Genomic DNA, 27992 nt, shown 5'->3' with positions numbered 1-27992 from the left:
GCACTAATCTTGGCATGGAATACTAACCTGTTTGAGGATATAGCACTTAGAGACTTTTGTAAGATTGTGGAGTCCAAGAGCTGTCTTTAACTTTTCAAAGAGATCTCTCATTTCATTGCGACGGCGGCGTTCATTGGCGGTGTGTGTTTGGCGGTAGTATGCAAAGGCATCTTCTTCACTTCTATACTTTTTGTTCCATGCTGTATTTCTCTGTTGCATAAAAAAGAGGAGTGTAAAAAATATAGTAGGGAACAACTAAAGGTAAAGTATTTTGGGTCCTCATAAAAGTCTTTGCTCATAGGCACAGAATGGAAGAAAAGCCTTAGTGTACTAGGCCGCTAGTATAGCAAATGTTTCAAATGTCAAAAAAATCCTGTGAATCAGAAGCAACTGAATAGGTAACAAATTAAGTCAAAAGATATAGTTTTAGTGGTTACTGCAAATCAATAAAACTCTTAGGTTTCCAAGCTCCAACCACAATTTTATACCAACTACTCTTTTGAGCAAGTCACATTAATGCCCCATGCTCATTTACTCAATTGTACTTTGGTAATAATGACAACTGATAATAATCTGGATTTAAATAGTTAAATAAGGATTATAATAATTAAATGATGAAATTAATGAAACAGTTTTGCCCAAGAGAAAGGAATGTATTTGTCTTTATAAGCAGGCAAAACAATTATGGGTAAGTGAAACAGAAGCAGTTTTATGTAGTGAACTGTCTGCAATTTAAGGATGAGTTACTGAGAGCGGGATAGAGATAAGGACACCTGGTATTTTCTAGTATTAGCAAGTTTCAGTAACTCTCTACTCCAAGAAAGGGGGGCCATCCCAGAGAATACTGTCAGCGAAATTCTGTATATAGGACTGTAATGTGTAACTAAGAAACTGAGAAGACTTTGATGCGTCACAATTAGACGCTATAAGTCACTCCCAGGAAAGCTGTATCTTTCCTGTATTTCCTATTCTGACTTTCCTTGGCTTTCTATAATAAAGAATATTATTGTGAAATATAGAGACAGAGTGTTTTCTATAACAAGGTAATAAATTAAGGTTTAAAGTGTTAATTATTTATGAAGTGCCGGCCTTCTCTTGGAACTCTCTGGGTACGCAGCCCCAGATAAATGAACAAAACATGGGTCCCCCTCTTGTCTTTGGAAGCATAAGAAAGGAAAATGGTTCTTACCTGCCAATTTTCGTTCCTGTAATACCACAGATCAGTCCAGACCAATGGGTTTATGCATCCCTACCAGCAGATGGAGGCAGAGAACAAAACTTTGAGGCACTGCTAGCTACATAACCGAGCATGCCACCTGCAGTCCCTCAGTATTGACCTGTACCCAAGCCAAGATTATATACTATTCCCCTCTTCCAAAGGCAAACTGTAAAAAAACAACCCGGGGTTGGAATCTCCTTAACTGGAGATCTACCAAAACACACCAAGACCCACAAAGCCCTGGCAACCACTTAAGTAAACCAACTTAACTGTCACAGCAGGCAAGGACAATGTAATATTTCCCATATAAGTACCAGGAAAATCAGTCTTTTGGCAACAATACCGGGGCGTATCTCTGGACTAATCTGTGGTATTACAGGAACGAAAATTAGCAGGTAATAACCAATTTTCCTTTCCTGAACATACCCAGATCAGACCAGATCGGTGGAATATGCCAAAATAACCCCACACCAGGCGGGAACCCGAAAGACCCGCTCTCAACATACTTTCACCAAAAGTTGCATCCTCCGGCTCCTAAACATCCAAACGGTAATGCTTGGTGAAAGTATGAAGCGAGGATCACACTGCGGCCCTATCTATCTCCTGAGGAGACACCAACTGACTCTCCACACGACCCTTAGAAATTTAGGCCGAAGAAATAGCCTCGCTCAACTGTCGGCCCAAAGTAGCTTTCGATGCTCTCTCCCCTTTCTTCACTCCATTGAACAAAACAAAAAGATTGTCCGACCATCTGAAAGGATTGGTAACCTTCAAGTACCGTAAAAGCGCATGTTGAAAACCCAAAAGGTGAAGATCTCTACCCATTGTCGAATCCCTATACCATTCTGGGAACCTCGGCAACTCCACTATTTGATTCACATGAAAACAGAAACCACCTTTGGCAAAAAGGAAGGCACCGTACACAAAGACACCTTGAAGTGGAAGTACTTAAGAAAGGGTCGTGGCAAGAAAGAGCCTGAAGCTCTGAAATACGTCTAGTCGAACAGACTGAGATCAGAAACACCGTCTTTAGCATAAGATCCTTCAAAGAGGCTCGCTGCAAATGCTTAAAGGGAGACTCACAGAGAACTCTCAAGATCAAGTTAAGATTTCTGTCCAGGCAGACCTTGCAAACCGGGAACTTTAAATGCTTCACTCCCTTCAGGAAACAAATGACATCAGGATGAGACGCCAATGGCCTGCCCCGCACCTTGCACCTGAGACAACCCAGAGTTGAAACCTGGACTCGGAGCGAACTATAAGCCAGGCCCTTTGGACAGACTGTGCTGCAGAAAGGACAAAATTTGCAGAATAGAAGCTAGCAGAGGATCTATGCTCTGCTGGCCGCACCAGGTCTCAAAGACCTACCAAACTCTAACATAAGCCATGGAAGCAGAAGACCATTTAGCCTGAAGAAGGGTTTAAATAACCAGCTCTGAATAACCTTTCATGCGCAGTCGCTACCTCTCAAAAGCGAAGCCGCAAGACAGAAGCGATCCTTGTAGATGAGCCAATCAGATAGGACCGTCCACCCACAGCTGTACCAAGTCCGCGAACCATGGACGATGCGACCACTCCCAGCGCGACCAGATCCACTGGCCCTGGATGCGCATCTGTGCGATGCAGCACTTGTCCTATGTGCGGCCACAGAGGAAACACATACAGAAGATTCCCCATTGGCCAAGGATACACTAGAGTGTCTAGGCCCATGGAACAGACTTCTCTTCTGCGACTGAAAAATCTTAACATCTTTGAGTTGGCCCCCGTCGCCAAAAGGTCCAGCTGAGGAACTCCCCCATCTGGCACAAATGTGGTTCCAGGCTTCTGGGGACAGTTCCCACTACCTGGGATCCAGTTACTGTCAGCTTAAGAAATCTGCCTGCATGTTGTCTAATCCTGCTACATGAGAGGCCGCAATCCCTTTGAGGTCACGCTCCACCCACGGAAACAGCAGCTGAGCTTCCCAAGCTACCGCATGACTCCTTGCTCCTTCTTGGCGGGTGATGTACGCCACCATTGTTGCCGCATTGTCCGACAACACTCATATCATTCGACCCTGGACTGGGGCAGGAACACCTCCAAAGCCCTGCGCACAGCTCTAGCCTCCAAGCGATTGATAGACCAAGCCTTCTCCACCATCGTCCAGCCTTTGAGGCTGGCATCCGTGGTCAGTACCACCCAATACGAAACTTCGAGGGCCATTCCCTTTTCCAAATTGGGCTGAGACAGCCACCACACCAGGCTGGACTTGGCATCCCGCATCAGAGGCAAGGGGACATAATACTCCGACACTGGATTCCATTGAGACAACAACGCCCTCTGAAGCGGTTGCTTATGGGCAAATGGCCACGGAACCAGTCGAACATCAAGGCCATGGACACCAGGACCTGCAGGTAATCCCAGAACTTCGGGACTGGAAGATACCGCAAACAAGAATCTTGCTCCTGCAATTTTGCCACTCTGTCTGCTGTCAGATATACCTTGCCCTGTTGGGTATTGAAACGCGCTCCCAGATACTCCAGAGATTGAGAGGGGACAGGTGGCTTTTTGCCACATTGATCACCCAACCGAAGAAGCTCAGAAGATGCCTCACTCGCTGCACCGAATGAGCGCACTCCTCCTCTGTCTTGGCCCGGATGAGCCAATCATCCAGGTATGGGTGAACCAACACTCCTTACCTCCACAAGGCTGTTACTACCACCACCATCACCTTCGTGAGGGTTTGAGAAACCATGGCTAGACCGAAAGGAAGGGCCTGAAACTGAAAATGCTGACCCAGCACCTTGAATCGCAGGAACCTCTGGTGGTCTTTTTGAATGGGAATATGCAGATAAGCCTCGGTGAGGCCTAATGACGACAAGAACTCTCCTTTGTGAACAACTGCAATTACCGTATGCAGGGTCTCCATTCAGAATTGTGGAACCCGTAAGCTCAAGTTCACCTTCTGCAAATCCAGACAGAAGGTGCTCTCCTTCTTTGGCACCACAAAATACATGTAATACCTTCCCTGCACCTCCTCGTTCAAAAGGAACTGGAAGGAGAGCTTCTAGGCTTATCAACCTGCGCAGAGTACCCTCTACTGCATTGCGCTTGCTTTGAGAAGAACAATGCGACTCCAGGAAGGTGTCGGTGAGCGGGCAAGAAAATTCTAAGACATAACCGTCCCTTATTACCTCCAAAACCTACCAGTCTGAGGTAATCTTGACCCACTCCTTGTAAAAATGGGACAACCTGCACCCTACCATGACCAATGAGAAGTGGGAGCCCCTGGCTTCATTGGGATGGCTTATTTCCTCTGGTCCCCTGACTGGATCCGCCTCTGCAGGACTGGCCAGCCCCCCAAAAGGAATATTGTCAGTTCGACAATTGTTTAGTCCCTGAGGACAACGAACCTCTACCGGACCGAAATCTCCTCGGCTCCCAAAAGTGAGGATGAGCAGGAAAATTCTTCTTAATGGCTTTCTTATCTTCTGGTAGATGTCTACCCTTGGTTTCCCCCAAGTACTTAATGAGCTGGTCAGATCTCCCCAAAGAGAAGCATTCCCTTGAAAGGAAGATTACACAACTGAGTCTTGGACCACATGTCCGCAGACTAATTGCACAGCCATAAAAGCTGCTGCACTGCCACCACCAAGACCATACTCCTAGCGGTAGTGTGGACCAGATCATATAACGCATCCGCCACATAAGCCTCCCCCGCCTCCAGACGAACAGCCTGCATGGGGGACAGCATTCCCGGAGATGCCTGCTCTTGCGGCTTCTGGATCCAGCATAAACAAGCGCACTGCAACATATTAGCACACACCGCCGCCAGAAGGCTCAAAGCTAAAACCTCAAACATGCGTTTCAATTGAACTTCCAGCTTGTGATCCTAGATATTCTTAAGAGCAGCTGCTCCTGCCACCGGAATCGTGGTCTTCTTGGTCACTGCCGATACTGCCGCATCAACCTTAGGTATTCTAAGGCAATCCAAATGTTCTTCCAGCAAAGGATACAACTTTGCCATTGCTCTTCCAACCCGCTTCTGAGGAGTCCTAATCCCGACTAACGAGCTTCTGAATCTTCTTTGGAATGGGAAAGACACTAGGCGGACCCCGCAGACCATCAAGAACAGGGTTAATGCCCTCATTATCAGACTCCTTCTGAGTCTTCACCCCCCAACTCCTCCAACATGTGGGGGATAAGAGGCCAGAGCTCCTTTTTTAAACAAGAGTACCACCTGGGGGTCATCCCCGACTGGTCCAGCTCCTTCAGCGAGGTCTGGCTCATCTTTGCTCCCATCCAAGGCCCGATTCTGCTCCGCATCTGGATCCCCCTCCGGATCTGCAGACAGAGAGGACGCCCCCCTCCTCTTGCTGAATCAGAGTCCTCCAGATCTCTGGGGTTCAACTCTGCCCACACGGTCCAAAACCTGTGAAGCCTGTCCAACCTCCCCGAGGCTGCCCAAGAGCTTTTGGAGATACCTGCAGACTTCTCCCTAGGCCTTCTTTTAGCTGCCTTCCTTGCCAGAAAGGCCTTGTGCATCAGTAAAACAAATTCGGGAGAAAAACCTCCCAGGCCCTCAGTAACCCCCTCAGGGCTACTGGGCTCTGAGACTGGTCCCTCACCAACCGCATCCTCGCGCTGCAGGAGAGAGAGGAAGAAGGTAATCACCAGCGGCGTGGTCAGAAGGATCTCCCTGACTGCGCTCTCCCTTGGGAGCAGTGAAAATAGCCACCCCCACTGAGGCCCCCACCGCACAAGAGGCCCTCCATTGCTTAGGACCCTTATTGGAGAATCCCTCTCCCTCAGAAGCACAGCCTATGCAAAGGGAGAGGAAACTGAGGTGGGCTGACTAAGTACCGCAAGGCCTTACAGGCTTCCTCGTGCGGCTTCTCAGAAATCCCGACCGCTCTGCTCAAAACGCGCTCCCTACTCTGAGCTAGGCCGCACCACATGGCCGAGGCCGCATAGCAGCGAGAACTCCAAAGGCCAGCAGCGACAGGCGAACTGCCCCCAAAGCACTTGAAATTGCGGCACACAGCAAGGGATTCTCACCAGGAAGCCCCACTCTTTCTTTTTTTCCCCAAATGCGATCAGAACAGAGTCAGTGATCTAAAAAAAGCAATAGCTGCCGGGATCCAAGTCAAGCTGCGGTACACTGGCTCAAGCCAATACCAGCTGAGGAGCTCACCAGAAACCTGCCAGCACCCGCAGCTCCCACAGGAGCTGGCCGCCCCAGCACTGCACCGGAGGCAGACTCTCCTGGCAGTCCCTAGCCGACAACTAGAACCAATTAACAAACCTAACTTTACTTTTTTTTTTTTTTTAAACTAAACTTTACTTTAAAAAAAACCCCAAAAAACAACAAAGCAAACCCCCCCCCCCCCCCCCCAAAATGGGGCTACTTTCCTGAGGGCGCTAGAGGCGGGAAGAAGGGGATTGTACATTGGGTTACCGAGATGTCGAATTCAGCCAGTTCAGCTATTATTGAATTCTGCTGCTAGGTTGGTATCCAACCTAAAACGTCGTGATAGGATATCACCAGTTTTATGCAAACTTAATTGGTTACCAGTTCCTGAAAGGATTTTGTTTAAAATAGGATTGATTGTTTTCAAACTCCGTATGAGTAATTCTCCATTTTGGTTTAATGCTCTTTTAAGAATTAACAAACCAGTTAGATGTTTGAGATCCTCTCAGTTGAATTTTCTTGAAGTTCCTTCTATCCGTCATGCTCGCTTGTTCAGTACTAGAGAGACTTCTTTCTCAGTTGCGGCGCCCTCACAATGGAATTTGATTCCTTTTGATTTAAGATCTTTAGACGATCTTAAGAAATTCAAAACATCTTATAAAGATTTTCTTCTCACCCGTGCTTTTGAGATGTAAGCAATGAAGTTAATGTCATCTAACTGATTAAGAATTTTTTATAGTATATTCGAGATGTACCGTAATGAAGTTTTTGTCATCTGACTTCATATACAAATGTGACAATGTTTTGTCTGTTGACTTGATGATTTTTTTATTTAATTTCTGTTAATTTAAATTTTTGTGGAGTTCAGTCTTTGTTAAATTTTTATTGTAATGCTGTGTGTGTAATTATGTACATCGCTTAGGCCAATTGTGTTAAGCGATTAATAAATTTTTTAAAAACAAAAAACAAAACAAAACAAAACAAACTCAGGGCACAAAGAGGGAGCCAGTCCCCTGGATATCAGGGGCCCCGGAAACAACAGACAGCTACAGCCAGGGGTATCCAACCCCTCGTTCACCAAGCTCAATTCTAGGGATGGCCCACAAAGGAACTTGGCACCTCGAGGAGCAACTCCAAATTCCAACTCCAGATCTGTCAGGACTGCAGGTATGCACCTCTACCATCTGCTGGAGACAGATAAATACTGAGGGACTGCAGGTGGCATGCTTGGTTATGTAGCAGTTTTGTTTTCTCAAAGTTTTGTTCTCTGCCTCCATCTGCTGGTAGGGATGCTGATCTGGACTGATTTGGGTATGTTCAGGAACATAAGGTATATCATACTGGGTCAGACCAAGGGTCCATCAAGTCCAGTAGCCTTTCTCCAACAGTGGCCAATCCAAGTCACAAGTACCTGGCAAATACCAAACATTAAATAGATCCCATGCTACTAATGCTGGCAAAAAGCAGTTACTATTCCCTATTGATTAATAGTTTATAGACTTCTCCTCCAGGAACCTATCCAAACCTTTTTTAAACCCAGCTACATTAGCTGCCTTAACCACATCCTCTGGCAACAAATTCCAGAGCATAATAGTGTGTTGAATGAAAAAAATGTTCTCCAATTTTTTTTAAATATGCTACTTGCTAACTTCATGGAGTGTAGAGATATGAATCGTGTGATCGATCGTCTTAACGATTGATTTTGGCTGGTGGGGGGAGGGAATCTGATCGTGGCGGTTTTGTTTTTTTAAAAATCATTTAAATCGTAAATCGGGGGAGGGCGGGAAAACCGGCACACTAAAACAACCCTAAAACCCACCCCGACCCTTTAAAATAAATCCCCCACCCTCCCGAACCCCCCCAAAATGTTTTAAATTACCTGGGGTCCAGTGGGGGGTCCCGGTGTGATCTTCCACTCTCGGGCCATGGCTGCGTTAATAGAAATGGCGCCGGCGCCATTTTGGTTCCTGTCCCCCGACTTCATGAGCGCAGGAGATCGCTCCCGGACTCCCGCTGGACCCCCAGGGACTTTTGGCCAGCTTGGGGGGGGCCTCCTGACCCCCACAAGACTTGCCAAAAGTCCAGCGGGGGTCCGGGAGCGACCTCCTGCACTCGGGCCGTATTGCAAAATGGCGCCGGCCGTATGGCAAGGGCCGTCGGCGCCGGCCGTATGGCCAAAGGGCCGTCGGCGCCATTTTGATTACTGGCAGCCGACGGCCCTTTGCCCTTACTATGTCACAGGGGCTACCGCTGCCATTGGTCGACCCCAGTGACATAGTAAGGGCAAAGGGCCGTCAGCGCCATTTTGATTGCTGGCAGCCGATGGCCCAAGTCCAAGAGATCGCTCCCGGACCTCCGCTGGACCACCAGGGACTTTTGGCAGGTCTTGGGGGGGTCAGGATGGTGGGGGGTTGTATTTAATTAATTTGGCAAGTCTTGGGGGGGTCAGAAGGGTAGGGGTTGTTAATTTAAAGTGTTGGGATGGGGTTTTTTTTGGGGAGGGGGGTCCCACAGAATTAGAAAGACAAAAGTTTTCTTATCTGGGGAATGGACCAAAATGGCCCTCCCCAGACCCGAAAACAAAATGGGAAGAAAAAAAATGTTATGCACTCCCCTAATTTGCTCCACAAGACACACAGACGCCCGTGGACAGAGCCGGTTTAGCACAATTTTTTTTAATTTTCCCCCTCTGAACGCTAGGTGTGTCTTATGGTCAGGTGCGTCTTATGGAGCAAAAAAAACGGTACTTCTAATGAGTCTGAAATTTCATTTTTGAGTTCTTTCAGAATCCTGGGATGTATACCATCTGTTTCAGGTGATTCACTACTCTTCAGTTTGTCAATATGGTCTACTACATCTTCCAAGTTCACCTTGATTTGGGTCAGTTCATCTGAATCGTCACCCTTGTAATCATACTCTGGAATGGGTTATCTCCCCAATATCCTCCTCAGTAAACATCAAAGCAAAGACTTCATTTAGTCTTTCCGTGATGGCCTTATCTTCCCTAAGTGCCCCTTTAACCCCCTTGATTATGTAATGGTCCAACAGACTCCCTCACAAGCTTCCTGCTTCGGATATATTTTAAGAAGTTTTTATTATGAATTTTTGCCTCTATGGTCAACTTCTTCTCAAATTCACTTTTAGCCTGTCTTATCTTAGACCTGTCTTGTCTTCTTTACCGACATTAGTCGAAACATCACATTGGTTTACATCGAACTATAGGAAGGAAATTACAAAAAACAGGGGAGAGGGTAGGGGGTACAAAGAACCAATAGGAAAGCAAGAAGACAGGAACAAATCAATAAGTGAACTATCGAGCCTTAAGGACAAAATCAGAGTCAAATTCAGAACAATATAACATCACAGTTCAAGAGTCGTCAAGGATTTTGGGGAAAGGCTTGTTTGAAAAGCCAAGTCTTAAGTTGAGCTCTGAATTTTATGATGCATGGTTCTAGTCTGAGGTGGATCGGGAGTGAGTTCCAGTGCATGGGTCCAGCAATGGAGAGCGCCCGATCCCTCATAGATGTGAGGTGCGCTTTCCTTAGGGAGGGCACATGGAGGAACCTTTTGTTTGTGGTCCTCGTGGGTCGAGTCGGGCATGCGAATTGGAGGGGGTCGACGAGCCAGTTGGAATTATGTGAATATATGGCTTTATGGATAATGGTCAGGGATTTATAGAGGATACGGGAGGGAATGGGGAGCCAATGCAGGTCCTTAAGGATCGGGGAGATATGGTCATATTTGCGAGCGTTGGAGAGGGTTCTGGCTACAGCGTTCTACGGCATTTGGAGAGGCTTTATGGAGGAGTAGGGTAAGCCAAGAAAGAGGGCGTTACAGTAATCCATCTTGGACACAAGTGTAGCCTGAATAACTGTACGGAAGTCACTGGCATGAAGTAGTGGTTTCAGGTTATTTAAGACATTAAGTTTGTAGAAACCCTCTTTGAGTATGGCATTGATATGTTTTTTGAGGTTCAGTTGCTGGTCGATTTGGACCCCCAGGTTCCTTGTGCAGGGCTGCGCGTGAAGAATCTTGTAGGCGGGGTCATTTGTGAATGAGGGATTAGTAGGGAGATGTTGTGAGATGAGGAGCAGTTCAGTTTTGGATGTGTTTAGAGCCAGATGGAGATTGGTAAGTAAGGTATTGATGGCGGCAAGACAGTTTCCCCAGGATTCAAGGGCATTGGATAGGGAGCCTTGAATGGGTATGATGATTTGCACGTCATCAGCGTAGAGAAAGAATTTGAGGCCAAGTTCTGATAAAAGTTTGCACAAAGGGGTGAGGTAGATATTAAAGAGGGTAGAGGAAAGGGAGGATTCTTGAGGGACTCCTTGGGAGAGGGCATAGTGGGTGGACTCAGCATTGCCTATTTTCACAGTGAATCGCCTATTGTCAAGGTAGGATGAGAACCACTTAAGGGCTGTGCTGGAAAGGCCAATGTCGGTTAGGAGGGAAAGAAGGTGGTTGTGATTTATAGTATTGAAAGCTGCCGAAACGTCCAGCAGAGCAAGAATGAGGCTGTGACCTTGATCCATTCCCCTGAGTAAGTGGTTGGTCAAGGAAAGTAAGAGGGTCTCGGTGTTGAGATATTTGCGGAAGCCGAATTGGGAGGAGTGGAGTAGGTTGTTGGTTTCAAGGAATTCTGTAAGTTGCGAGTTGACGACCTTCTCCATGACTTTTGAGATGAATGGGAAATTGGAGATGGGACGAAAGTTGGCAGGGTCCTTGGGGTCTAGTGAGGGTTTTTTGAGCAGTGGTTTGACCACAGCATGCTTGAGTGAGTCAGGGACAATGCCTGAGGAGAGGGAGCAATTGATGATATCAGCAATGGATTTAGAGATGGTGTCAGGTATGGTGATGAGGGCTTTGGTAGGGATAGTATCTGAGGGGTGTGTTGCAGGTTTCATCTTTTTAAAGATTGATGCGATTTCAGTGGACGAGAAGAGGTCAAGGTTGTTAAAGGAGGCCGAGGATGGGGCAGCGCCTGTGGTAACAGGGAGCGAATGGGGTATAGGGGGGAAATCTGAGGAGAATGTTTGTAATTTTGTCATGAAAGTAGTGCGCCAGTTCTTCACATTTGCTGCTGGCTTCGCTGTCGGGAATAGGGGGGGGGATGTGTGTTTGGTAAGAGTAGACACATAGGTGAAGAGGGCTTTAGGGTTATATTTGTAGTCATGGATTCTTAGGGCGTAGAAGTCTTGTTTAGCTTTGAGGGTAGCTAGCCTGTAGAGATGTGGTGAGGATTTGAATATGGACGCTTTTTGAGGGGATGGGTCTTTTCGCCATGTACGTTCTTTTTGCCTGAGCTCATTTTTCATTCGTTTGAGGTCTGAGGAGTACCATGGGTTTTGCTTTTTTGCAGATGGTTTAATTTCACGTGTGGTGATAGGGCAGTTTGTTTGCGGTATCTAAGGCGATGTTGCTCCAAGAATCTAGGGCTGTGTTAGGGGTTGAGCAGTCGAAAATCTAACAAAAACCTAGCAAAGGCTGAGGTGAAGTCCTCACTAGGGCAGGATTTTCTGTAGACAATAGATGTGCTGGGGGGGGGGGGGGGGGGGGGGGGAGGTGTCCCAAGATTTGGGTGTCTTTATGGAGAGGGAGGATTTGATAATGGCATGATCAGACCATGGGACAGGGGTACAGGATGGCTTAGTGGAGAGGCGAATACTGGAGTTAATGAAGAGGAGGTCCAGGGTGTGCCCTGCTTTATGGGTGGGGGATAAGATTATTTGGGTAAAGCCAATGGCACCAAGTGAGCTGAGGACGGCTTCACAGGACGAGGAGCGGGGGTGGCATCTACATGGAGGTTGAAATCCCCCAGGATAATGGCAGGGGCGTCACTGTTAATGTTATTGGAAATAAATTCAATAAGGGGGAGGGATTGTGTTCTAGAATGCTCGGGGGGGGGGGGGGGGCATAAACTAGGCAGATCTGGAGTTCCTGGGATTTGAACAGTCCAATCTCTATTTTGTGTGGTGCGTTGATTTTCACAGGTTTGAAGTTCATGTGCTTTTTGGCAGCTAAGAGGAGGCCACTGTCTCGTTTCTTGGGTCTAGGAATGGAGAAAATGTTGTAGGTGTCAGAAGGGAGCTGATTGAGAAGGACAATATCTGAATCTTTGAGCCAGGTTTCTGTGACAGCGCAGATTTCTGGCTTGTAGTCGACTAGTAAGTCAGACAGTATTACAGTTTTCTTGGATAGGGACTGAGCATTTAGAAGCATGATGGAGAGGGTAGTGAGACCTAGGAACTGAGTGAGTGGGGAAATGAGGATGGGGAGGAGGAGGGTTTTGCGCTGGGTGATTGGGCTGAATAGGGTGGGGTGATGTGCTCTGCGGGATGGGTGATGGATGCGTGGGATGGGGAGGCTAGAATTGCCGGCCTTTGTGGGGGCTGAGGAGGTAAGGGCGGTGAAATAGGCGAGGGACAGGTGGCAGGAGGAAATAAACAATGAATGTGTATTCACAAAGAGTATATAGGCGTAAAGCAATAAAGGTAACAATGGTAGGTTAGCAGTTATAGCAGACACAGCGGAATCAGATGTAGGTCACAGGTAATATTGATTCAAGAACAGGTATATATGTTTTACATTTAACTTGCCAATGCCTATGCTTTTTCCTATTTTCTTCAGATGGATCCTTCTTCAAATTTTTGAAGGAAGATCTTTTGGCTAAAATTGTCTCTTTCACTTCAACTTTTAACCATACTGGCAATCATTCGGCTTTCCTTTCACCTTTCTTAATGCATGGAATATATCTGGACTGTGTTTCTAAGATGGTATTTTTTTTTAACAATGTCCATGCCTGATGTACACTCTTAACCTTTGTAACCACATCTTTCAGTTTTTTTCTAACTATTTTTCTTATTTTATCAAAGTTTCCCTTTTGAAAGTTTAGTGCTAGAGCCGATGAGACTAATTAGCAGCCAGATTTCTTATAAATCCGAGCTCGCTGCAATTATTTCTAAAATACATTCCTAACCTGGATTTATCCAACCCCAACTCTGCTATTACCTCTTGGCAAACCATCACAGAAACGATAGCCAATAACTTATGCCCACTGACAAAAAAACACCATAAACCCCTCTCAAAAAAACAAGCAGCCATGGTTCTCTAACGAGCTCCGTACCCTGAAGCAAAATCTAAGACGGAAAGAAAAAGAATGGAGGTAGAATCCCAATCCACATTCCCTATCAATATACAAAGCGGCTCTTCACCATTACAGATCAATAACGCTTTGTACAAAAAGAGAATTTTATGCCCATCGTATCCACGATATGATGTTTGACGCGAAAGTACTTTTTTCCTATGTATCAGAACTTACCAAAACCGCGCCCCCTACTATTCCAGACGACACTGCCCAAGCGAAAGCCAACGACCTAGCTGTATTCTTTCAGAACAAAATTTCTAGCACCCTGGCTAGATTACCAACCAACCTAAACTCACTGCCTCAGAATATCCTCCTCCCACGGAACAGATATAAGTTTGGACTCCTTTGACCTTACTCACACTTTAGAGGTGGAAAACCTAATAAAAAGACTGAAGCCTTCGACCCACCCTCTAGACCAAATACCTTCCAAATCTCTGATTCTCATACCAGAATACATCTCCAAACATCTAGCCGATATTATCAATTGTTCCCTCTCACAAGGAATATACCCAGATGCTCTCAAAATGGCCACACTCAAAAAACCTAACCTGGATCCGGACGACCTTAACAACTATCGCCCTATATCAAATCTCCCATTCGTAGCTAAGATCATGGAGAAAATTGTAAATAAACAACTTTCAAATTATTTAGAAGATCATAATATTCTCCACCCATCACAATATGGTTTTAGAAAAGAACACAATACCGAAACACTACTCATTTCACTCCTCGATCAAGTTTACATTGGCTTTGATAAAGGACAATCATTCCTCTTAGCTCTTCTTGACATCTCTGCAGCTTTCGATACGGTAAATCACAATACCCTACTAAACCGTCTTATCAGACATAGGTATTACAGGATCAGCCCTTAGTTGGTTCGACTCCTTCCTTAGTAATAGAGGCTATAAGGTTAAAATCAAGAACAAGGAATCCTCTCACACCAATGCACCATTCGGAGTCCCCCAGGGCTCTTCTTTATCGCCTACACTGTTCAATATTTACATTCTACCTCTCTGCCATTTACTCACAAACCTGAAACTCAAGTTCTATATTTATGCAGATGACGTTCAAATTTTAATCCCAATATCCAATACACTCGAATCAACAATCAAGTTATGGGACTCCCATCTGCAAATGATCAATCATTACCTCTCAAGCCTCAATCTGGTGCTCAACACTTCCAAAACTGAACTATTACTAATCACCCCAGAAAGCAGTCGTTTTCAACACCAGATGCAGACAATCATACAAACATCCCACGCTAGAGATCTAGGAGTCATCATTTACAATCACCTGAACCTAAAGCAATTCATAAAACACACTACAAAGGAGTGCTTCTACAAATTACAAGTACTCAAAAAACTCAAACCGCTCCTATTCCATTATGATTTTAGATCTGTCCTCCAAGCCATTCTATTTACCAAAATCGACTACTGTAATTCCATATTGCAAGGACTCCCGGCCTCCACTGTAAAACCCCTCCAGTTACTCCAAAACGCAACGGCGAGAATTTTGACAAATACCAATCGAAGAACGCATATCTCTCACATTCTAAAAGATCTCCATTGGCTCCCAGTACAATTCAGGATTCTTCATAAATCCCTTACATTAATCCACAAAAATATTCACCATCAGACCCCTCTTGATCTGCGATACCCCCTCAATCTGCACTCAACATCTAGATCTTTAAGGGATGCCTACAAGGGATCCCTACATGTACCTTCTATCAAAGCTATACAACACTCAAATATCAGAGACCGGACATTCTCCATCTCAGGTCCCTCCATCTGGAACACCATGCCTCCGGACCTCAGACAGGAATCATGCCTACTAACTTTTAAAAAGAAATTAAAGACATGGCTGTTCAGCCGAGCTTTCACCGACACTAGCCCAACAGCCTGACTTATAACTGTTCTAGCAACTATGTATATAAAGCGCTAAACCATGTATATAAATTATTAAGAGAACGTTTACAAATTATCATGAGACCTGCTCCTTGCCTCCCTCGCATACTCCAATGTACATTATAATCTTTATTCCCCCTTCTTATTTTCTACTCCAAGTTTACACATCCTTGTTATAATGTAACTTTATACTCCTTCAAATTGTCTCTACTGTTTGGTTGGTTATAGTTTCTACTTGTTCGATGTAAACCGAGTTGATTTGATTTGTATCAAGAAATTCGGTATATAAAAGCCTTTAATAAATAAATAAATAAAATAAATTAGAATACTTTCTAGATGAAAGACACCAACAAAACTGTAATACATAAATTCAAACTTTATTATTGAATTATAAATTGCAGCCAAATTCTACTTCCACCAGTGTGAAATAACTGTCTATAAATATTAATATCTTATGATCTTATATAGTAGGGAACATGCAACCTGTGTTTGAAGAATTTGGAGGGAGGGGTAAAAGAATTAAATGAGCTTTTCAGAACTGCTTGGCCAAAACTGCTGACTTGATGGGAAGCATTTTCTAGGCAGTAATGAGCAATGAATGTGTGGACAGAAAACTAGTGGCAGATCTGCAGATAATGTCTATGGAAGCAGAGCAAAGATGGGCTACAGAAGCTGCTGTAGCTCTAACTTGATGGACTTTACTTTGGACTGCCTTGATTGAATATATCAGTAAGAGATGGAATCAGAAATCTATGTGGAAAGTGTTCTATTTGTAACTGTTAAATGAGTTGAAAGGAATGAATAGATGTGAAGATTTTCTATAAGACTTTGTTCTCTCCAGTAAGAACAAATGTTGAGATTACTTACCTGATAATCTCCTTTTCCTTAGTGTAGACAGATGGACTCAGAACGAATGGGATAATATCCGCGTGCTAGCAGTTGGAGACGGATCTGACGTCAGCACGGGGTATATATATCCCCACAGGAAGCGTAGCAACTTAGTAATCTTCCTTGCAAAAGCTGTTATGGATGTGTGTACTGACGCTCAGTGAAAAGTGAAACCGGATTCCCCTGACCGATTGACAGTGGCTGGAGACCGCCAGCATTCCCAACCGGAAGGCGTTGACACCTGGTAGAGTGTACGCTCTTATGTAAACAAATGACATGGCTTACCTTGATTGGTGAAACCCATGTACACAGGCAGCTGGGCGGGATGCTGAGTCCATCTGTCTACACTAAGGAAAAGGGAATTATCAGGTAAGTAATCTCAACATTTCCTGGCGTGTAGCCAGATGGACTCAGAACGAATGTGATGTACAAAAGCTTTACTCCCAGCCTGGGCGGGAGGCTGCCTGAGGACCATGTAGGACCGCCCTCGCAAATGCTGAGTCCTCCCTGGCCTGGACATCCAGACAGTAGAACCTGGAGAAGGTATGGAGGGAGGACCACGTCGCCACTTTACAGATTTCTGCAGGCGACAGCATCCTGGATTCCGCCCAGGATGCCGCTTGTGCTCTGGTAGAATGAGCCTTGACCTGTAGAGGCGGAGACTTCCCAGCCTCTACGTAAGCTGCTCTGATAACTTCTTTAATCCAGCGGGCGATGGTGGGCCGCGAGGCCGCTTCACCTTGCTTCCTCCCGCTGTGCAGGACGAACAGAAGGTCCGTCTTTCGTAGTTCTTGTGTCACTTCCAGATATCTGGGCAGCAATCTGCCAATGTCGAGATGGCGTAATAAACGCCCTTCTTCAGATTTCTTCAAACCCGCCGCGGTAGGCAAGGATATGGTTTGGTTAAGATGAAACTGTGAAACCACTTTAGGTAGAAAGGAGGGAACCGTACGAAGATGGATAGCCTCAGGAGTGATTCTGAGAAAGGGATCACGGCAGGACAGTGCTTGTAGCTCTGAGATGCGGCGTGCCGAACATACCGCCAATAGGAACACCATCTTCAAGGTTAGAGAACGGAGAGACAGTCCCCGAAGGGGTCTGAAGGTGGATCCCGCGAGGAAATCCAAAACAAGATTGAGGTTCCATAAGGGCACAGGCCACTTTAGTGGCGGACAAATATGCTTGACTCCTTGCAGGAAGCGAGAAACATCTGGGTGCTTGGTGATGGTCTTGCCATCCCTCCTGGGACCATAGCAAGACAGCGCAGCCACCTGAACTTTGATGGAGCTGAGGGAGAGACCCTTCTGAAGTCCATCCTGCAGGAAATCCAACACAACAGGGATTGTGGTCGCATGTGGATTGGTGCCGTGAGTGTCGCACCATGCGTCAAATACCCTCCAGATCCTTACGTAGGTGAAGGATGTGGAAAACGTACGAGCTTGGAGGAGTGTATCTATCACGGGCGCCGAGTAACCTCTTTTCTTCAGTCTAGCCCTCTCAATGGCCAGACCGTAAGAGAGAATTGAGCTGGATCCTCGTGGAGGATAGGACCTTGACGTAGAAGGTCCTGGAGCGGAGGCAGGGGAAGAGGCTCCCCTGCCAGCAGTCTTCTCATGTCTGAGTACCAGGGTCTTCTTGGCCAGTCCGGTGCCACTAGAAGAACTAGGCCCCGGTGTTTCTGAATCTTGTGGATGATGGCGCCCAGCAGAGGCCACGGAGGAAAGGTGTATAGCAGAGTCCCTGGAGGCCACGGCTGGACCAGGGCATCGATTCCGTGTGAGAACGGGTCGCGCTTGCGGCTGAAGTATCTGGGTACTTGAGCATTGGACTTGTCCGCCAGTAAATCCATGTCCGGAATCCCCCAGTGATCCACAATCATCTGGAAGGCTGTGGGTGACAGCTGCCACTCTCCCGGATTTAGGCTTTCTCTGCTGAGGAAGTCTGCTGTGGTATTGTCCTTTCCGGCAATGTGGACGGCGGAGATGTCCTGAAGATTCGCCTCTGCCCAAGCCATCAGCGGGGCGATCTCCAGAGATACTTGTCGGCTTCTGGTTCCGCCCTGACGGTTGATGTATGCCACCGTGGTGGCGTTGTCGGACATCACTCTGACTGCTCTGTTCTTCAGACTGTGAGCAAATCGAAGGCATGCCAATCGGACTGCCCGGGCCTCTAGACGGTTGATGATCCACGCTGACTCTTATCTGTTCCACCGCCCTTGTGCGGTGAGTTCCTCGCAGTGTGCTCCCCAGCCGCTCAGGCTGGCATCTGTGGTGAGCAAGGTCCATGTGGGTGAGGACATCTTCGACCCCCTGCTCATGTGGTTGGACTGCAACCACCACCGCAACTGGGTCCGCACTCTGGCTGGCAGATGAAGGCGCATGGAATAGTTCCGTAGACGGGGGCTCCAGCGAGAGAGCAGGGAGTGTTGTAGAGGTCTCATATGGGCCCTCGTCCAAGGCACCACTTCCAGGGTGGATGCCATGAGACCAAGAACCTGCAGATAATCCCAGGCTATAGGCCGACTGGCTCCCATCAAATACTGGATACGCTGCTGAAGTTTCAACTTTCTCTTGGAAGTGAGACTGACTGTGTCTGCCCGGGTGTCGAACTGTACTCCCAGGTATTCCAGTGACTGGGAAGGCTGTAGGCAGCTCTTGCTGAGGTTGATTACCCAGCCCAAGCTTTCCAGAAGGGTGATTACTCTGTCGGTTGTCCGAAGGCTCTCCTCTCGAGATTTCGCCCTGATCAGCCAGTTGTCTAGGTAGGGATGGACCAGAATTCCTTCCCTCCTGAGTGCTGCTGCTACCACTACGACCACCTTGGTGAATGTCCGTGGTGACGTGGCCAACCCGAAGGGCAGAGCCCGAAACTGGAAGTGGCGTCCTAGAACCTTGAAGCATAGGTAGCGCTGATGATCCGGATGGATCGGGATATGCAGGTATGCCTCTGACAGGTCTAATGCCGTGAGGAATTCTCCTGGCTGTACTGCAGCCTTGACGGAGCGCAGAGTCTCCATGCGAAACCTCGGTACCCGTAAGTATCGATTGACTGACTTGAGGTCCAGCACAGGCCGAAAGGTGCCCCCTTTCTTGGGTACCATGAAATAAATGGAATAGTGTCCAGAATTCACTTCCCAGGCAGGTACTGGGATGATGGCTTTCAAGGACAGGAGCCTCGCCAGGCTAGCTTCCAATGCTGCCTTCTTGTGTATGGGACATGAAGATTCCACAAACTTGTCCGGAGGGAGATGATGAAAGTCCAGATAATATCCCTCCCGGATAATGGCGAGGACCCACTGGCCCGACGTGATCTCGACCCATCTGGGGTAGAAGAGGGTTAACCTGCCCCCTATGGCTCCGTTCCCCAGATGAATCGGCGGATTCTCATTGAGAGGCGCGGCCGGGACCCGAGCCCGGGCCTGCTCCCCTCTTGCGCTGCTTGGCCCGAAAGGACTGATTCCTGGCCTGAAGACGTGGTGCCTGGTAGCAACCCCTGTAAGGAACAAAGCGCTGTGAACTCCTGCCCCTGGAGGGCCTTGGAAAGGCGCGCTGGCCCCTTCTGAACAGATCTTCCGGCAGTCTAGGCACTGGAGAGGCACCCCATGTACTGGCCAGTTTATCAAGGTCGCTGCCAAATAGGAAAGAGCCCTTAAAGGGCAATCTGGTGAGGCATGTCTTTGAAGGCGCATCGGCTGACCATCTCCGGATCCAGAGCTGCCTCCTGGCGGCTACGGAGGATGAAATCCCCTTAGCTGTTGTCCGGACCAGGTCTGATGCAGCATCCGTGAGGAACGAAAGAGCTGACTCCATGTCAGCTGCTGGAGCGTTGTTCCTAACCTGTGACAAACAGGCACGCGTCACCACTGTGCAGCAGGTCGCGATCCGCAAAGATAGAGCTGCCACCTCAAAGGTCTGTTTCAGAATGGCGTCCAGTCGCCGGTCATGAGGCTCCTTGAGGGCCGTCCCCCCTTCAACTGGAATGGTAGTGCGCTTGACCACAGCGCTAATCAAGGCGTCCACCTGAGGGCACGCCATCAGGTCCTGGATAGCCGGTGCCAATGGGTACATGCCCGTCAGGGCCCGGCCCCCTTTGAAGGAAGCCGCTGGCGCTGCCCATTCTAAATCTATCAGTTGTTGTGCCGCTTGCAAGAATGGAAAATGGCGGGCTGTCGGCCGCGCCTCTCAATGAGAATCCAACAGGGGGTTCTGCGCAGAGGGTACCGAAGCGCTGGGACCTGTAATATCCAACTCCGCCAGACACTGAGACACCAGGTCGGAGAGATCCTCCTTAGGGAAGAACTGCCTCATGGTTCTATATGGCTCAATCCCTGGGGGAAGTTCCCCCTCGTCCGGGAGTTCGGACTCGTCCGGTGAAACCTCCTGGTCTGATTGATCTGGACTGTCCAGCGGCGGGAGGTCCCGCTCACGATAAGGGCATGAGGGTCCAGGAACAGGATCCGCAGGAGCCGCCACCGCAGCGGCAGCCGCCGCAGTTGCAGCCACAGCAGTGCCTGGACGGGAAGCCGTTTGCATCTGTACAAAGGCATGAATCCCCTTAAAGAGATCCACCCAGGAAATTGAAGCAGCTTCTAATCTCCGGGGTACAAGATCCCCCGGGATTCCCGATTGGTCGAGACTGCCCGCTAAATCCGGGGTAGCCCCTGGGGAACTGTCAACAAATCGTGGCTGAGACCGGTCCTGGCCGGAGGGTCCCACGGCCTCCTCACACTGGGCACATAGGGAGTCTGGCTCTTTACTGTGCGTGGCTCTAAGCTGGCATGCAGAGCAGAGGCCAAGGGCTTTAATGCCTGAGGCAGGCGGCGCCGCCGCTGAAGACGCTGCGGCGTTCTGATCCATGGAAAAGTATGCGCTGAATGCTTAAAAGGACAAGCGCACAATAATGATAGTATGTGGCAGCAATAAGCGCTTAATCCAACGGGCGCACAATAATAACAATATGAGGCAGCAATATGCGCTTAATACAACAGGCGCACAATAATAACAATATGCGGCAGCAATAAGCGCTTAATACAACAGGCGCACAATAATAATAATCTGCGGCAGCAATATGCGCGTAATACAACAGGCGCACAATAATAATAATATGCGGCAGCAATATGCACAATATGTTCTCAGCAATAGGCGGCCAAGAAAACAGCTCAATTGTATGCAATATGCACTCAGCAATACACGCTCTATGGCTTTCAATAGGCTCTCAGCAATAAGCGGTCAGTAATACACGCTTAATGGCATTCAATAGGCTCTCAGCAATATGCGGTTAGCAATACACGCTTAATAGCATTCAATAGGCTCTCAACAATAAGCTGTTAGCAATACACGCTCAGTGGCATTCAATAGGCTCACAGCAGTAAGCGGTTAGCAATACACGCTCAGTGGCATTCAATATGCTTTCATTACAGGCGGTTAGTAATACACGCTCAGTGGCAAATGCTCACAGCAATAAGTCAATATACGCACAAGGAGGAATAGAGCCGCGCCTATTACGGGCGCTCAATACCTGAACAAGGCCCCAAAATGGCGTCCTCCACGGCGTGCCACGCCACCGATCCTCTGCTCCTCGGAGACCAGAGATAAGAGATGGACGCTTTACCTGATCCTCGGCGCTTCCCGGCTGGAACCCGGGCGGTCTCCGGCTGCGGGGGGAGAGGGCCAGTACCTTCACCGCCGCGTTTGAGGATATGCACCCGCTGCCTCGTCCACGCCGGGACCGAGGCGCCTCGAAAGCCTCACCCGAACCTCGCCCGGGGGCTGTGTCCCTGCCGCAATTTGGCCACCGGACCGAGGACTTACATCTCCAGGGTGATCACGGAAATCACCCCGGGAAACTCTACTGGGGGAGGGACCTTAGGGTATCACCGCAGGAGTGCGGGGCTCGATGCTATAGAAGTTTTAGTAAGTAGAAAAAGAAAAGAAAAGTAGATTTGGAAAACACGCTCAGCTAGCGTGCAGGCTCTCCAAACTGCTTTGGAGACGGAAATTACTAAGTTGCTACACTTCCTGTGGGGATATATATACCCCGTGCTGACGTCAGATCCGTCTCCAACTGCTAGCACGCGGATACTATCCCATTCGTTCTGAGTCCATCTGGCTACACGCCAGGAAATAAACTCTTTTGCAGTCTAGCATACGAAGAGCCTATTCACCCTTGACGTGTTCTTGGATAAAATGCTGGCAATACAATGGATTGAGTTATGTGAAACAGAGAACTCTTTTGGTAGAAATTTAGGAGGTGGTTTCAAAACTTCTGTTTCAGAAAATGTATACGGCGATTATGAAAGTAGTGCTTGCAATTCACTCATTCTTCATGCAGAAGTTACAGCTATTAAAAAAAAAAATCTAAGAAAGGAATTTTAGATTTGCTGTTGCTAAAGGCTCAAATGGGGATTTCATGAGCTGAGCCAGAAATATGTTTAGATACCAAGGAGTAGGTGGATCTATAACTGGAGGTTTATGATGAGATAGACCTTTCAGGAATCTGGCTATTATAGATTGCTGAGAGATAGGAATTCCTCCCAAATTATCACGGTATGCTCTTATAGCACTAAGTGAACTCTAAGTTAGTTTTCAATCCTGAATGAAATAGGCTAAAGTAGTATTGAAGTAAAGGGGGAACAGAACACTTAAAGGGAATCTAATTGACTTGTGAACACCAGATAGAAAATATTTTCCATTTAAAGTTTTAAGATCTTCTGGTCGAGCATTATCTTGATGCTAGAATAAACCTAACTCACTAAAGAGGCAACTGCATAGAAGATACTCTGTGGAACAGTAATGGAATTCAAAAAGGTATGGGACAAACACAGAAGATTCCTGCTGGCTGGGCTAACCACTATTATTCCTAGAAGTTTACATTTAACAGAAAGCTTAGAGGCCTGCACAGAATAGCTGTTGCTACTACCCTTAACAGAAGACTTGGGGGTAGCCCGTAAGCCTGGCTGTTGCTACTACTCTTAACAGAAGGTTTGGGGGTACCCTGCATGGAGCAGCAGTTGCTACTATCCTTAAAAATTAAAATAAAATTTAAAAAAACTTGCTGGGCAGACAAGATGGACCATTTTCGTCTATATGCCATCATCCATTATGTTACTATTCATACGGAGCTAAAGACTGAATGTTAGGATGAAGAAGATTCCCATTGTACTGCGTTACCAGGGCTGGGAATATTCTCAATTTTACTGGATGCTGAACAGCTAGATGTTTGATGTGGTCAAAAAGGGGCTCTCAAAATCATATTTTTTCTCTTAACTTTGAATTGTCTTGACCATCAATATATATATATATTTGAGCTTTGACCGATGTGCTGCAAATGCGCAGAAGAGAGCAGCTCTGACCGACGTGCTGGAGCGCACATGCGCGAACGAGAGATCTCTGACTGACGTGCCTCGATCTCATCCATTTTAACGGGCTCAACGGCTTGTAAATAAAATAAGCGGGAACACAAAGAAGCACTACTTCCATGGATGCCTGTTTCTGATCTGAAAAAAATTAGGATTATTTTACTCAGTTTGTATATTATCTACTGAGGAAAGAACATGTTCTCTTGGGTGGTATTCAGGCAGGTTTATGAAGTCTACTGTATGAGTCTGTTCCAAATTGAATTTTAGGAAATTAATGGTGAATCCTAGTGATTGAAGGGTTTTTCATCATACAGAATGCGGAACGAGTTTCTTGAAGAGTATAGCTGGATAACAGCCAGTTGCCTAAACATGGAAAAACAAATTTATTGCTTTTAGATGAACAGCAACCATTGCAAGGAAGTCTGTGATCATGCTGGATGCTGTGGATAGGCTGAAAGGGAGAACACTATATCAGTCATGATCATTGGCTATAATGAATTGTAGAAATTTCCCGTAAACTTTATGAATGGGGTGTGTGTGTGTTGGCATCCTTAAGATCTAAGGTGATTAATTAGTTGTTGATCTCCAAATGAGAGAGGATGGTTCCTAAACTGTTCATCCTGAACTTTTCTTTCTTTAGGTGTTTGTTGAGATATCGGAGATCTAAAATGGGATAGAGACTGCTCATCTTCTTTGGAACGAGGAAATATTTGGAGTAGAATTCAACATTCCTTTGTGGAATTGGAATTGGTTCCACTGCATTTGCAGCAAGTAGGGCTGACAGCTGGGTGAGTTGGAGCTGTTCTGCATTTGTGGAGACATTCTTTGAAGGATTGTTTGGGGGAAAACATTTGAAAATCATATCTTTAAAACCTAATGTTCTGTTGTTATTGTAGTCCATAGTGAGCTGAAGTGTTGAAGTCTTTCCCTCACTCGAAGACTCTCTGGATCTAATTGGGAAGCTTTGCTGATATAACAATTAAAAGCTAGGATTAGATTTTCTTAGAGAGTCTTGGACTGTGCTCTGTCCATGGAACATGGCCTGATCTTATTGTTACCACTGTTGTGGGAGAGGCCACTGAAAGAAGGTTTGGTATCTTCTTCTTGAATAGTAGTTCTACCCAGCTGTAGTACTGAGGTTGACTTTTCCTACTTGCAGATGACTGCTCAGTTGTAGCTGGTGATAGGGTATGGAGAGTAGATCCACTGTTTCTTTTACATTCTCTCCAAAGAGATTATCCCCTGTGCATTTTTTTTTCTCAGGCCTTAGAGATAAGTGTCTACGGTCAAGTGCTCCAGGGGCTTTTGTGTTATCGGCTTAATGGTGTAAACAGCAAAAACAGAAAAAGTGTCTTGTAGGTATTTTTAAGTTGCCACTGAATTCTCCAAAAATCTGTTTCTTACTAGTACTGCTACTGTAAATAGACTGTAGTAAAAACACTTGCTTTTGTGTAACCCTCTACTGCAAGGGTCCCCAAACTTTCTAAAGGAAGGGCCAAATGGCACATTTCAAAGCGCCGAGAGGGTTGGAGGGGGGGTCCCCTTTGGGATTGTGATGAGTGGGGGAGGGGAGGCAGCACATTCTCCCTATCCCTTTTAGTGATTTGAAATGCTGTGGAAGTGGGGGAGGCAGGGGGTAGGTAGTGTTCATACAGTGATATGGCAGATAAGGATTAAGTAAAGCAAGTGTTGCTTACCTGTAACAGGTGTTCTCACAGGACAGCAGGATGTTAGTCCTCACATATGGGTGACATCACAGGATGGAGCCCAATCACGGAACACTTTTGTCAAAGTTTCCAGAACTTTGACTAGTGGGCATGCCCAGCATGGCACTAACCCTGCAGCCAGCAGGGGTCCCCCTTCAGTCTTGTTAAAAAGCTACAGGTAGTGCCGAAAATAAAATAAGAAAACATTACGAACCCAACACCACGGGGCGGCAGGCGGGTTTCGTGAGGACTAATATTCTGCTGTCCTGTGAGAACACCTGTTACAGGTAAGCAACATTTGCTTTCTCACAGGACAAGCAGGATGGTAGTCCTCACATATGGGTGAGTACCGAGCTGAGGATGTCCGAACATGCACCAAATGTATCCAAAGACGTGCCACAGGCACAACAACTGGGGTGGAATTTGGCAGAGGGCATCCTGAACCCCACCGGACAGGCAGAAGGGTGTTGGTACGTTACGTTGTAAATAGGTTGCGCAAGACAGACTGGCCGAAGATGGAATCTTGTCTTCCGGCTTTGTCCAAGCAATAGTGGGCTGTAAAGGTATGGAGAGAACTCCAGGTGGCAGCCTTGCAAATGTCAGAAAGCGGCACCGATTGGAGGTGTGCTACTGAAGTTGCCATAGCCCTCACAGAGTGCGCCTTAACACGGTCTTGAAGTGGAATGCCTGCTTGCTGATAACAAAAGGATATGCAGTCCGCTAACCAGGAGGAGAGAGCCTGCTTACCCCACAGACTACCCCAATTTGGTGGAATAGAAAGAGGCAAATAATTGAGTGCTTTTCCTGAAGGCAGCTGTATGTTCTAGGTAGAACGCTAGAGCCCGTTTACAGTCAAGGGTATGCACAGCCTGCTTTCCTGGATTGGAATGGGGCCTGGGAAAAAAGGTAGGTAGTATGATGGATTGATTGAGATGAAAATCCGAAACTACCTTAGGTAAGAATTTAGGGTGAGTGCGGAGTACTGCCCGGTCCTGCAGAAGTTTAGTGTAAGGCGGATAGGTAACTAGAGCCTGTAATTCACTAACTCTGCGAGCCGAAGTGACTGCCAGAAGGAAAATCACTTTCCATGTGAGATAGCGAAGATCACAGGAGTGAAGAGGCTCGAATAGTGGTTTCATGAGCCGACCCAAAACCAGGTTGAGGTCCCAAGAAGGGGCTGGAGGACGCACAGGAGGCTTAAGGTGAAGCAAGCCTTTCAGAAAACGTGTTACAAGAGGATGTACTGATATAGGAACATCCCCGACACCTTTATGGAAGGCGGCTACCGCACTGACATGCATTCTGATGGAAGAAGTTTTTAGACCTGACTCTGACAAGTGCCAGAGATAGTCCAGAAACTTCGGGATTGGACAGGTAAAGGGGTCAAGGGACTGAGAAGAGCACCATGACGTAAACCTTTTCCATTTGAAAGAGTAAGATTTTCTCGTGGAAGGCTTCAGTGAAGCAATCAGGACACGGGAAACTGGTTCAGAAAGGTTAAGTGGCTGAAGGATTAACCTTTCAACATCCATGCCGTCAGTGACAAGGCTTGAAGATTGGGGTGGCGCAGGCACCTGTCGTTTTGAGTGCTCAGAAGCGGGTCCTTTCCTAAAGCAATGTGTCTGCGGATGGAGATATCCTGAAGTATTGGAAACTACACTTGGCATGGCCAGTGAGGTGCTATCAGATCATGGTTCCCTTGTTCCGACGTAACTTCACGAGAGTCTTCGGAAGAGAAGAAGAAGTGGAGGGAATGCATAGAGCAGAACGGTTGTCGACAAGAGGGAAAATGCGTCTCTGGGCTGAGAGTGTTTGCTGCGAATGAGAGAGCAGAAGTTCTCTACTTTGCGGTTTTGAGGAGACACAAAGAGGTCTATTTGAGGATAACCCCATTGTTGGAAGATGGAGTTCGCTACCGAGGGGTTGAGAGACCACTCGTGCAGTTGAAAGGTGCGACTCAGCTTGTCTGCCAACACATTGTCCACTCCCAGCAAGTAGGTGGCCCTGAGGTACATCGAGTGGGAGAGGGCTTCCACCCATATCTGTACAGTTTCCTGACACAGAAGGTAGGAGCCTGTCCCTCCCAGCTTGTTGATGTACAACATGGCCACCTGGTTGTCCGTCTGGATCAGGATGACTTGATTGTAGAGGCGATCCTGAAAGACCCTGAGAGCATATCTGATTGCTCGAAGCTCCAGGAAATTTATTTGGTGTTTGGCTTCCTCTGGAAACCAAGATCCTTGTGTCTGCAGATCTGCCACGTGGGCTCCCCATCCGAGGTTGGAAGCATTGGTGGTGAGAGTTATTTGAGGGTCTGGAGCCTGAAAGGGCAGGCCTTGGAGGAGATTGATCTGATTTGTCCACCAGGCAAGAGACTGATGGAGTGAGTCGGTTACATGGACAATGGTCGACAGGGGCTGAATGCTTTGAGTCCATTGAGACTTTAGAGTCCACTGCATGAGTCTCATGGCCAAGCGGGCCATTGGTGTGTCCTGGACTGAGGACGTCATATGTCCCAGGAGGATGAGAAAGTGGCGTGCAGTCGTGGAGTGCTGAGACTGCAGCTGGCGTGCGAGAGACACGAGAGTGAGAGCTCGCTGT

At 47.1% G+C, this 27992-nt stretch overlaps 1 protein-coding gene across 7 annotated transcripts in view; it reads right to left on the bottom strand.

Annotated features, from left to right (window-relative positions):
* MGA (MAX dimerization protein MGA) overlaps positions 1–27992 on the bottom strand; it is a 660453-nt gene that overhangs the window by 120797 nt on the left and 511664 nt on the right. For all 7 annotated transcript variants that reach the window (XM_029598656.1, XM_029598662.1, XM_029598663.1 and 4 more), the window contains one exon: positions 28–210. In XM_029598656.1, coding sequence (XP_029454516.1) covers positions 28–210 — 183 coding nt within the window. The remainder of the gene's footprint in view (positions 1–27; positions 211–27992) is intronic.

Source organism: Rhinatrema bivittatum, chromosome 4 (assembly GCF_901001135.1).
Source record: "Rhinatrema bivittatum chromosome 4, aRhiBiv1.1, whole genome shotgun sequence".
In the NCBI taxonomy this organism is placed as follows: domain Eukaryota; kingdom Metazoa; phylum Chordata; class Amphibia; order Gymnophiona; family Rhinatrematidae; genus Rhinatrema; species Rhinatrema bivittatum.
The sequence above is the reverse complement of the archived record's forward strand: the minus strand, read 5'-3'. Positions and strand labels throughout refer to the sequence as shown.